Source organism: Myotis daubentonii, chromosome 11 (genome assembly GCF_963259705.1).
Source record: "Myotis daubentonii chromosome 11, mMyoDau2.1, whole genome shotgun sequence".
NCBI lineage: Eukaryota > Metazoa > Chordata > Mammalia > Chiroptera > Vespertilionidae > Myotis > Myotis daubentonii.
Window position 1 is genome coordinate 24,504,044 of NC_081850.1, and position 12,247 is coordinate 24,516,290.

Here is a 12,247-nt window from a genome sequence, read left to right on the forward strand (position 1 = left end):
GGAGCACCTGCCCTCTGCAAAGGGCTGGAAACGGGGACCTCAGGTTCCTCACCGGAGGGTGGGCCAACCCGGGAAGCCTCGGGGTGCGAGGTGACTCCGCCCACTGAGTGACCCCGCCCACGTGGGGGTCCAAGGCAGATGCGGACTGTGGGCTGAGACTCGTCGGGGGAACCTGGTTGGCTGAACCGTCTGAGCCGCGTGGGGGGGCGGGGCGAGGCCTGTGGGGGGGCGGGGCGAGGCCTGTGGGGGCGGAGCCCGGCGAGGAGGGCCGCCCGGCGCCCCCGGGGGAGATGGATGCTCGGCAGGTCTGCGGGCGCCAGGGGCGGGGAAAGCGCCTGTGTAGCTGCTCCCTGGCCCCGCCCGGGAGCCGGCGGGAGGCGGGGCTGCCCCCTTCCTCCCACACTGGCGCGGGGCTGAGCCCGGAGCGGAGAAGCGGAGTCGGCTCTGAGCTCCCAGCTGGGTTTTGGGTGGCGGCAGGCGGAGGAGGAATATGGCGCTCGTAGGCAACCGAGCCGAGCTGGAAGCGGACGAGGTACTGGCCGGTGGGGGCTCTGGGCACTGCGCCTGGACCCGGCGGGGATGGCCAAAGTCCCGCCCCCTTGGTCCCAGTTTGGGACTGGCAGCCTCCCGCCTGGAGGGATGGGCAGGAGCGCGGAAGGGAGGTCCCCGCGGGAGCGAGGGGGGTCCCCGCGGCGCTCGGAGCGGAGGCGGTGCCGGGGTTCCGGGCGCCGGCACCTTGTGGGTGTGTGGATGGGGGACACTACGTCCGGTCGTCGGGTGGGTGGGTGCGAGGGCGCGGAGCTGTTCGGGGCCTCTCGGGGGACACCAGGCTTCATGAGGTCTGGCCCCCAAGTCCCGACGCTGGCCATCGCCGGTTCGCGCCATGGTGTCTTGAGCTGGGATGGAGTCTCACCTTCCATGGAAGTTTCCTGGTGGCAGAACCGAAAGGCTTCTGTAAAGCCGATGAGAGGAGGGGGACAGCCAGAGGAAGAAGAACCCCAGGGGTGTCTTCCCGGGTGCGAAGGGCAGGGGCGCCAAGGGCCCGGAGCAGCCGCCCAGGAGCGGCGCTCTCCCTCCCCGCCGTCCCCGGGGCCCGGCCTTCCCCAAGCAGGTCCCCAGTGTCGGTGGTGTAGACAGAGAGAAGGCGCTGCGGAACCGACTCCGGCATCCTGTCGTCTCCACTATATCGAAGGAATTAACCACTTCCTCCTGCGGCCGGCGCGCCCGGGTCTGGGCACCTTCGGGCGCGCGCGCAGGACCTGTTGATGTTACCGACTCTTCCTCTGAGCGCTTGGCCGCTCCGGGCAGACGCGCTCTCAGGAGCTGGAAGTTGAGGCCGGCTGCTGCTGCTGCTGCTGCCATTTTACCTGACTCGAATCTTACAAGTCGCTGCCTGAGGAGGCTTAGTTTCAAATGATGCAATAGTGGAAGATCGGGAGGAGGCGGGTTAAGATTCCCATCCAGCTCCTCAAAGCCGGGAAACTCCTGACCGTGAACACGATGTTTTAGATGTAGCCCTTAAAAGAAAAACCAAACCAAGCCCGGCCTGTATACCTCCTTGACGGGACCTGCAGACAAGAGGGCAAGCCTGGCGCTCCAGAACCTTCGTCACAGCCTGTCCCTGGCGGCGAGGGCACCAAGCTCACAGACCAAGGAGCTAGAGCTTGCTCAACTGCATCTATTTTCTGTTGATACTTTTAAACCACCTACAAAAGCAAAGGGTGCGAGATTGCATTTGTTGCTAATTTCGTCTGTGACAACCTTTCTTTATAGCTTTAGGCTGTCTTTTTGGTATGTCGGGGAACCAGCTGTTTTTCATTCCTTAGTTCTCTGCTGTAATCAAGGTGGTAACACTTTTGTAGGCGCTCCATTCCTCAAAAGTTGTTATGGCTCCCTGCTGAATATTGAATTTAGTATCCATGAACCTGGCATGCAAGGCTCTATACACTTCGGTCTCCATCCGATGTTCCAGCCTTGTCCCTAGCTGCTTCTCTGGGTAACCATTTCGTTTAATCAGTGTTATGCCCGTGTTATAAATGAGGAAACAAGACAGAGTAGCTGGTAAAGGTGGAGTGAAAATTTTGAATCCCTACTCTGCTCATGGGGCGGGGGGAGTGCTACACTTAGGGCTAATTGTCTAGCTTCTAGAGCAGGGTATTGTTGCGAGAGAAAGCGGCTGCTCTTAATAATTCACGCTTGGACAATAGGTGTAAACTGGGATACTCCTGGGCATATTGAGACATATGGCCACCCGGGCTATGCCCACTGCCTGCAAGAGGAGCAGATGTGTGGAGATGCATTAGAAGGGTGGTAGCTCTGTGGGGGAAGTCAGGTTTCAGAGCAGCAGAGCCTGCCACACAGATACTTGACGAATACGTATTTGTTGAATGAAGGAACAAATGAGTGACTGCAGGAAAAAATGCTGATCAATAATTTCTTATATTTTGCCATATATATCATTCACTTTTTAAATGTAATAACTATTAGGCACCTATTACATATTAGGTTCTGTACTGGTCCTAGGACAGCGGTTCTCAACCTGGGGGTCGCGACCCCTTTGGGGGTCAAACGACCCTTTCACAGGGGTTGCCTAAGACCATCGGAAAACACATTTATAATTACATATTGTTTTTGTGATTAATCACTATGCTTTAATTATGTTCCATTTGTAACAATGAAAATACATCCTGCATATCAGATATTTACATTACAGTTCATAACAGTAGCAAAATTACAGTTATGAAGTAGCAACAAAAATAATTTTATGGTTGGGGGTCACCACAACATGAGGAACTGTATTAAAGGGTCGCGGCATTAGGAAGGTTGAGAACCACTGTCCTAGGAGATGAGCAAGGTACAAGTAGTATTTTTTGTTCATGCCAAATCCACTTTTGTCCCTCATGGTGCACCCGTTCCATTGGTAGAAGTTTACAAACATTTATCGAACATTTGCTCTGTGTTCAAACTTGGTAGGTGCTTTAGAAAGACAAGACACAGTTTTGACAGTCTAGGGTTCTCAGTCTGGATCGGGGGATGTGACATGTGTACAGGGTTCTAGAAAAGAGCTCAGGCAAGGTAAGCAAGTTAGGAATAGTGCATTGTAGACTGGGTATCCTCATTTGCAGAAATTCCTAACGTTCAGTGGGCTGAAATGCTCTGCACACGAGTGAACAAGACCCTGCTCTTCAACTTTACTGGTTGTGTGAACTAAAACAGCTTATTTCAGCTGGGACGTTTTTCAAACACTAAACATTTAATAGTCTTTGTGGCCACTCTTTGATACTCCAGGGCAATAGAAGGTTGTGGTTGGAAAGGGTAGTACGGGTGCCAAGTGGTATAATTGGAAAAGTAACTGCCTCGGAATTAGGTGAACTGGGCTCTCAGTCCTGTCACTCATTTGCCCTGTGACCATTCATTCATTATGTGTGCCAACATCTGACTGTCTCATGTGTCAAACCCGGCGCTAGCGCAGAGACACAGCAGCGAACTAGACAGACAAGGACCTTGCCCATAAGTGGTGACTTTGATTGCCATGTCTCTCACCTTCTTAGGGCTCTGTTGTTTCTTCATATGAAGAAGGAGGGGCTGGATGAGCCCTAAGTGTTCTTCCAGCTCTAAAAGTCTGCGGTTTTGGAGCAGAGGGGGGCTCCTTTTTGGGAGAAGGGTTAATAATATGGGGATCTCTTTTCTTTCAAAGTAAAGAGATGATGGTAGTAGAAGAGCTCTCATGATAGCTGTGGGATGCAGTGTAAATGGATGCTTTTTTTTTTTTTTTTCCCCCCTAGGAGGATAAATGTGAGAATACAGAGGTCAGGACTTGCAACCTCAAAGTTGTTAAAAATTGATTCTGGAGGGGAGACAAAAACATCTTAGATTTTACAATGGTGTGTGGTCCTTCAAAGCCTGGGTAACAAAATCTCATTTCGTAACATTAGGTTTTCTTGGGAATTACACAAGCAACAGTGACATCAGGTTCATGATAGGTAGACAGAAATTGTGCAAGGTCAGTACCACAAATCTATGGCAAATAGATGGCTGTGACTGGAGGACCGCCAGTTGCTTGATCTTGAAGTTGTATCTCTCTTGGTGAACTCTTCATTCTTCTGGGCTTTTGGCTCCCCTTCTTGCTATGTTTGGCCCTCTGTGCTTTTGTGTGATTTGGGATTTGAGAATTAAATAAAAATAGTTTGTTTACATTTTATTATTTGCCCACCCTCCCCCTGCACTGAAGGGTCCAGGGTTCGATTCCCTGTCAAGGGCAAGTATCTAGGTTACAGGTTCCATCACCTGCCCCATTGCAGGTGGTGTAGGAGGCAACCCATTGATGTCTCTCTCTCACATTGAAGCTTTTTCGTTCCTCCCTCCTTCCCTCCCTCCCTTCACTTTCCTTGGGTGAGGAGGATATATTGACAATAACTGAATGACTATCTAGTACCTAGTTAAATTAAAACAAGAGTTAATTTCATTAAAAATAACTTCTAAGAATTTTTCAATTGGTTTACCTTTGCTGGAAAAATAATAGTTTTGAATGTCTTTTAAAAATTTGGTGATATTTCTATTATGTAGAAATTGGTAATTTGCACATGTAAATTGATACATTATGTTTTATATTAAAATTCTATTAAAAGTTACTCAGCAAATAGTTACAAAGTTAAATGTTCATAGCTCTAAACGTTTAATAACTGAAATTTTTTATTAAGTCAATCTGAATCCATTATTAAACAAAAAAAGTAAGCTATATTTGGTTGTTTTATGTATAAAGCACAGCTGTAGCGGGGTGCTGTTAAAATTTCATGGGGGAGTGTAGTTAGAAAAAAATGTCTAAAAAGGCTTCTTAGGGGGCAATAATGCAAAAAAGTTGAAAGTCACTGAATTAGGTAAGGAAATGGCCTATGTGACAGATGTTTTATTGGCCTGCTTTTTGGGCCCAGAATTTTTTTAAGCCACATTCTGATTTAGAAACTTTGTTCTTCGGAATTTTAGGTGAAGTTTAAATCAAATTGATTGCTGCAGTTTCTTAGCATCAGCTTCATCCTTTCAATCTGTCAGTCACCAGTGTTTCTTGAGGACTTAGGTCAGTGGTTCTCAACCTTGGCTGCACATTAGAATCACCTGGGAATCTTTTTAAAATCCTGATTTCTGGGCCTCACAACATTAGTAACAAAGAAACAGAATTTCCGGAGGATGAGGCCCAGAAATCAGGATTTTAAAAAGATTCCCAGGTGATTCTAATGTGCAGCCAAGGTTGAGAACCACTGCTTTAGATGCTAGAAGCACACACTGAGGTCAGACAACACGATTGCCCTGCAGAACTCTCTTGCAAAGGACACAGGTACACAAGTAGCCAGTTCTGTCTTTGGACCAGGATAGGTTTTCGGTAGAAGGGCCATGTAATTTGTTGTCATAATAGGACACTATGAGAGTAAACGGGGTGCTTTTGGGAATTACCCTAGGACAGCAGGTGCAAAAAGTGATGGCTGACAACCTAGTTTAGTGGCTGGCAAAGACTTTAAAGAGGGGATGGTCTTTGGACTGGGGCTTGAGGGGTGAGCAAGATAATGCTGGGAGGGGCAATGGGATAAGCTCAGGCCTGGGTGGACCTTGAGACGAGTGCACCTGGGTTCAGCAGGGATTCAGCCATTGGAAGGAGAGCTGGTGAGGGCTGAGCCTGCACAGCCAGCTTGGACCATGTGGTACAGTGTCTGAATGTCAGGCTAAGGAGTTTGGGTTATTCTAGAAAATTGGGAATCTGGACTTCTTTTTTCATGTAATCAAAGTTATATATATATTTTTTTACATTCAGTATTATTTTGTATTAGTTTCAGATATACAGCGTAGTGGTTAGGCAATCATATACTTTGCAAAGTATTTCCCTTTATATTTCCAGTACCCACCTGGCACCATACATATTTATTACAATATTATTGACTATATTCTCTATTCTGTACTTTACATCCCTGTGATGGAAGGTTTCTTTTTAAATTTTTATTTTTAATTTATTTATTTTGTTAATCCTCACCCGAGGATATATTTTCCATTGATTTTAGAGAGAGTGGGAGGGGAGGGGGAGAGAGAAACATCTGTGTGAGACACATCAATTGCTTGCCTCCCCTACACCCTAGACCAGTGGTCGGCAAACTCATTAGTCAACAGAGCCAAATATCAACAGTACAACGATTGAAATTTCTTTTGAGAGCCCAATTTTTTAAACTTAAACTATATAGGTAGGTATATTGTTATTAACTTAATTAGGGTCCTCCTAAGGCTTAGGAAGAGCCACACTCAAGGGGCCAAAGAGCCGCATGTGGCTTGTGAGCCGTAGTTTGCCGACCACTGCCCTAGACCGACCAGGACTGGGGATCGAACCCATGACCTTTCCATGCATAGGCTGATGATCTAACCATTGAGAACCCCGGCCGGGGCAGCTCCCCAACCCCTAGACACTAACTAGTGTGATAGGTTATTTTAGGAAGATAAATCTGGTAAAGTTGATGCAGCCAGATTGTGGAGGTGGCAGCAGGAAGAGCAAGAGGCTGCTGCTACTTTCTCCGTGAACACTGCCCTCATTTTCTCCTTCCTTCCCCGCACACCTGGATACTCCCTTCTTCCTTTCCAGTGCAGTGGTGCAGGTATGCTTCTCTGGGTAGGTATCAGTTCGTCCTTCAGTTAGCTGTTTACCTTCTTATCTTAGTTCCCTGCCCTCGGGGCTGTTACTAACGATCCACACATGAATCTGATTCTATGAATTCTATGAGGCTCGTGGTTTCCGTCTAAGCCAGTGGTTCTCAACCTGTGGGTCACGACCCCTTTGGCGGTCGAATGACCCTTTCACAGGGGTCACCTAAGACCATCCTGCATATCAGATATTTACATTACGATTCATAACAGTAGCAACATTACAGTTATGAAATAGCAACAAAAATAATTTTATGGTTGGGGTGACAACATGAGGAACTGTATTTAAAGGGCCAGAAGGTTGAGAACCACTGAATTCTAAGCCACCTGTTGACAGCTCCCCAGCCCCTAGGCTCAGGTGCCCAGTGGCCATCTCGGGTGGGTCTCCTGAAGCCACTGTGTGCTCACTGCACAGAGATTGAGCACCTGGGGACTCTCTGGGCACTTGTGAGGCTTCTGGGAGAGAGTTTTCCTTTGCAAACATTTGCTGGTCTCCAGTGCTCTCCTCTCCCTCTCCTGTGCTTAGTGGAAATTGGTCATGTACTCAGAGCCACTCTGGCTAGATGGCTCAATTGGTTAGGTCACCGCACCTCTTCACAGGGACTCCTCAAGTGTTGAATGCCTGGGAGTTCATCATTCCAATATGCTTCTTAAGCTCTTTAAGACTGTGGGTGTGTAGTAAATGCTTTTCTGCTGAGATCTGGGGACATGTCCTCTTGATTGTATTGCTGATATTATGCTGATATGTACATAAGGCCTACATATTTTAGTAAAATTATATATATACTAGAGGCCCGGTGCACACAATTCGTGCACTTGGTGTGTGTGTGGGGTCCTTCAGCCTGGCCTGCACCCTCTCGCAGTTGGTACCCTTTGGGGGATGTCCGCTGCTGGCAGTCAGACATCCCTCTCACAGTCCGGGGCTCTTGCAGTCTGGGACCCCTCACTCCTTACTTCCTGCCTTTGGCGGAAGCAGGAGAGGCTCCCACCACTGCCGCTGTGCTCGCCAGCCATGAGCTGGCTTCTGGCTGAGCAGCGCTCCCCCTGTGGGTGTGCACTGACCACCAGGGGCAGCTCCTGCATTGAGCATCTGCCCCCCTGGTGGTCAGTGAGTGTCACAGTGACCAGTCATTCTGCCGTTTGGTCAATTTGCATATTAGGGTTTTATTATATAGGACGTATATGTACATGTATATATATATATATATATCTTACATCTTTTAAAATAGTTTAGTAAAATGACATATATATCACATATATACATGCACTGCCTTTATAATTATTCAAAGTATGTGTGCACATTTTTTGGGGACACCCTACATTTGTTGGGTCTCATTGTAACTAGTAAGTGAGAATTATTGAGTCTAATTTAATGTGTTGGATTTTGTGCTAGGTCCAGGAGAGGCAAACATAGCTGTCGCCCTAAGTTACGGTCTAGTCAGGAACTGGGGCAGGTGTGTAGACAAATAAATGTACTGCTGCATGCTGGGAACCGTGGAGAAGGGGTGCCAGGTGCTTTGGGAGCACAGAGGAGGGCACCTCACCTCTAGGCAGGTATCAGTCCTTCCTTCAGTTAGCTGTTTCACTTCTTATCTTAGTTCCTTGCCCTTGGGTGCTGTTACTAATGATCCACAGTGTGAATCTGATACTGTGAATTCTGGGGGGGATGGGTAGTCAGGGAAGGTTTCCTTGAAGAGGCCATATTTTTGGAATTCTGGATCTTGCAGGGTAAGTAGGGCTGAGCAGAGAGCTGGGCCTGAGGGAACACTTGAAGTTTGTCTCAGGGAGAGGACCTAGCAGGCATAAGGCATGGAGGTGAGGGAGAGCTTGTGGTGCTCTGGGTCGAAGGGACAATACTAGAAGGGCAGGAAGGGCTGTTTCACGTCTTTCATGCCAAATTGTGACTATCATGGTGTGTATCTAGTGTTTTAAGCTGAAGAGAAGTGTGGAGGGATCGGCACTGTGGGCAGGTGGCTCTCTCTGGAGTGCAGGCAGGCTGATCAGAGGGAGGCACACCAGAGATGGAGAGGCACATGGTTTTCTGGTGTTTTGTTTCGTCTGTCCAATGACTGTGAACAGCTCACTGAAGGCCCACTATATGCAAGGGTAGCTAAGTACTGGGGTAACGTGATGGGCAGGGTATGGCTCCCCATTGGAGCAGCCGGTCAGGAATGTGGACACAGCAAACAACTCTATCCTGACGTGTAGGGGAGAGTCCAGAGAGAGAGTGAGCAGCCTGGTGCTCCTAGAAGAAGAGAGCAGAGAGCGTTCACAGGGCTGCCGCGGACACATGGCGAGGGCATGCCCCTACCCAGGTCGGTCGACTTGGTTTGCAGACCAAGTCTTCACTGCCCAGCCGTGTGACTTAATCCTTGTGGGCCTGCTGTGCTCAGAGCTGACACGAAGGAACTGGCACTGCTGATCTGTTTCTGAAGTTCCTGTCACCGTTGACATCTGTGATCTAGAGGGTGATATTTGACCTGGCCCTTGAGGGTGGCATTTCAGCAGGCAGTGGCGGAGCACATCATACCTTCATTCCTTGAGGCGGAGGCAGGAGCACATCTTCATTCCTTGAGGCGGAGGCAGCGGCAGGGGAAACATGCTCAGGCGTGGACAAAGCATGAGGAGGCCATGGTGCAGTGAGGTGGTTGAGGCAGCAGAGCGGCGCTGTGTGTTCCAGCAGATTTAGATCCACCCTGAGCCCTCAGCTAAGGAGTTTTTGTGTGTGTTTTTTTCCTTCTTATTTTTGACAGTGGAGAGAGACACATGTTTTCTCCCATATTTATGGACTGTTTTCCCTTCTCTCTCTTTCTTTCTCTTTTTGAATAAAGGAAGCAATGATGATAACATTTCTTGGTTTCACTTTCTCCTCCCCCAACCCCATTTCCAAAGTGCAGTTTTAAACTGATAACTGTACACTGCAATGCCGCGGTTAAGGAGACAGAGGCAGACACCTTTGCGTAACTCCATAGGCTTATGTTTCATCACGTAGACTTACCCTCGGCTGAGTTCTGAGATACCCCGTTCCCTCTGGTGTGGTCAGCAGGACCAGTCAGGCGTTCTTCTCTCAGGGGCTCCTCAGTCCTTCTTTTCTCCTTTCCTGCTTCCTTAGAGCACTTTCTCCTAGAGTCCTGGGGTTCCCGGTCTTTGTCTGCTTATGAATCCCAATTCTTTCATTCAGGACTAAAGGAAACAAACCTCAGATTCTCACCTCGTTTTTCAGGCCCAGTGGGGTCTGATCTTTTTGAGAGGAGGCGGGCAAGACAGATGACAGAGAGAGAGGGAGAGTCCTGCAGAGAGAATGAGGGAATGAGGCCTGACTCCATACCCTCTCCGAGAAGCACTCATAGTCATCACCTTGCAGAATCATTGACCGAGGATCTGTTGGCCCAAAGCAGCCCCCACACAGCGATACTGAGCTTGTGGGGAGCGGCCCGCTTTGGGTTCAGATCCTGGCTTCTCATTTGCTCTGTGACCTTTGGCACGTTATTGGATTAGTTGGATGCTCTTCATTTATAAAATGGGAATATATCTACCCTACAAGGTTGATGATGAAATGAAATAAAATTCTGTTTTACAAAGCACCTGGACGTAAAAGTACTCTTGAAAGCCAGTTCTCTTTTCCCTTATGCTTTATCCTAAGGTATTGCTGGTACTGTTCATTACTTACGGGTTTGATGAAAAATCTGCCATGGCTGTTTTAGTGTGCTCAAATAGTTCCTCCTTATATTTGCAGTCAATTGAGAAGAAAATTCCGCAGAAGTACACATCCTAGACACAGTCAGGAAGTGACTGGCCCAAGGTCATTCAGCTTGCCTGGGCACAGAACCAGGGTTAGCAGCCACATGCTCTAACTCTATGTACTGTGCCCTTTCCACTAGGTTAGGGGACGTCCCAGGAAGGCCAAATGTAGCCTGCCTGCCTCCTGCCTGTTGTTGTAGATAAAGTTTTATTGGAACACAGCCATGCCCCCATTCATTCAGGTGTTGCCTATGGATGCTTGTGCACTACAATGGCAGCGTTGAGTAGTTGGGACACAGATCCTATGGCCTACGAGGCTTAAATAGTTACAGGTCCTTTATGGAAAAAGGTTGCTGACCCCCCATACTAGGTGATTTCTAGAGCTGTATGTAAGTTGTTTACAATGTGTTGTAAGCCTTATAAATTTGCTTATTTCCTAAATACTTGTATAGGCATAAAAAACTAGGAGAAAATATAAATCTAGTTGGCATAGTCCATGAAGTGGTATCAGACAAGTTCTGGAGTCACATGGATGTCCCTTCTCCATGTACAACCTTGAATACATTACTCTCTCTGAGCTTCAGTTTCTTCATCTGTAAACTGGAGATAAGAGAACCTCCTTCTGAGGGTTAAGGTGAGGATTAAAGCCCTATAATGCGTTTGGGTCGTGGGCGCCAATGTTGGCTCTCAGAATTATTATTAAGGATGTAGGATGTGGATGGTTGACACTGAGGGGAGAGGGGCAAACACCACAAAAGAGAGTCAACATGGACTCGGAGGTCCGCCTGTCTAAGCAGAACAGTGTTAGACTTGTGAGCAAGGGAAGTGGCAGTCACTAATATTTTGAAAATGGCTTTGCCCACCAACATATAAATAGTATGTGTGGTAACCTCTGGTTTCTCCACACATTTTGCTGTGTGGAAGGGTCCCTTCGCTAATATTCGTGAATGCCGTAATGGTTCTTACAATTTTTTTTTTTTCACGTAGCACTTAGATGTTTTAGTTGGAGACTTGGACCTATCAAAGGCATGTTTTCTGTTAGGTTACCTAGTATAAGAGGTTAAAAGGTAAAGGAGATGACAATGTGGATTCCTGGGCTCTGGAGGGAGCTCTGGGATTTTTGTTCTGCCCCAAGGCAAGGTGCTATGCCAGACTGCTCTTTCTAAAGTTCAAATCCATTGCCACCTTGCTGCTTAAAAATCTGTCCCCAGCCTGTGAGGTACAATACAAACACTTTAGCATGGCACATAAGGCCTTGCTTAGGATCCAGCTCACTGGCTCTCACACGTTGGTGAGCACAGAGCACCTGGTTAGGGGGATGGGTGGCTTGTTAAGATGGATATTCCTAGGTCCCACCACCACCCATTCCTATTCAGTAGGTCTGAGTGGCTCCCGGGAATCTGTATTCCTAACATGATCTTTAACATCAACCATGCTGAAGGGCTTGTAGACCCCCATCTATACCTCACCTCCCAGCAGGTCAGTCCTTTCTCTCTTCCCAGCTTTTTCATATGCTGTTCCTTTACTTGGCCACTGCTCTTCAGCATTTAAGACCTTCCTTAGGGATCACTCCTCCTCCAGCCTTTCCAAATACTCATTCCCTCCTCCTTTCCCTTGCAGACACTCAACAACTATTTAACATGCTTGGCTGCCTGGAAGGAGAAATATTTCTCTTCTGGCATATGTGTTGTGACACCCGGTGGGATGGGATGTAGGCGCCTAGGTGTTCCGAAAGAAACCAGCACAGAAAGCAGCAAAGGAACTCCCCTTAGCTTTCTAACAGTGTGAGATTTCTCTCCTCTCAACCAGAAAGGGGAATTTACCCCCATCA

The 12,247-nt window shown here is 48.0% G+C and overlaps 1 protein-coding gene across 3 annotated transcripts in view; it reads left to right on the top strand.

The window, feature by feature from the left end:
* Window positions 1-342: 342 nt before the first annotated feature.
* Window positions 343-12,247, top strand: part of TTC39B (tetratricopeptide repeat domain 39B) — a 118,954-nt gene continuing 107,049 nt past the window's right edge. For 2 of the 3 annotated variants that reach the window (XM_059656629.1, XM_059656634.1), the window contains exon 1: window positions 343-532. In XM_059656629.1, the coding sequence (XP_059512612.1) occupies window positions 491-532 (42 nt within the window). In that variant the 5' untranslated portion in view covers window positions 343-490. The remainder of the gene's footprint in view (window positions 533-12,247) is intronic. The other variant, XM_059656633.1, reaches the window with a different exon arrangement.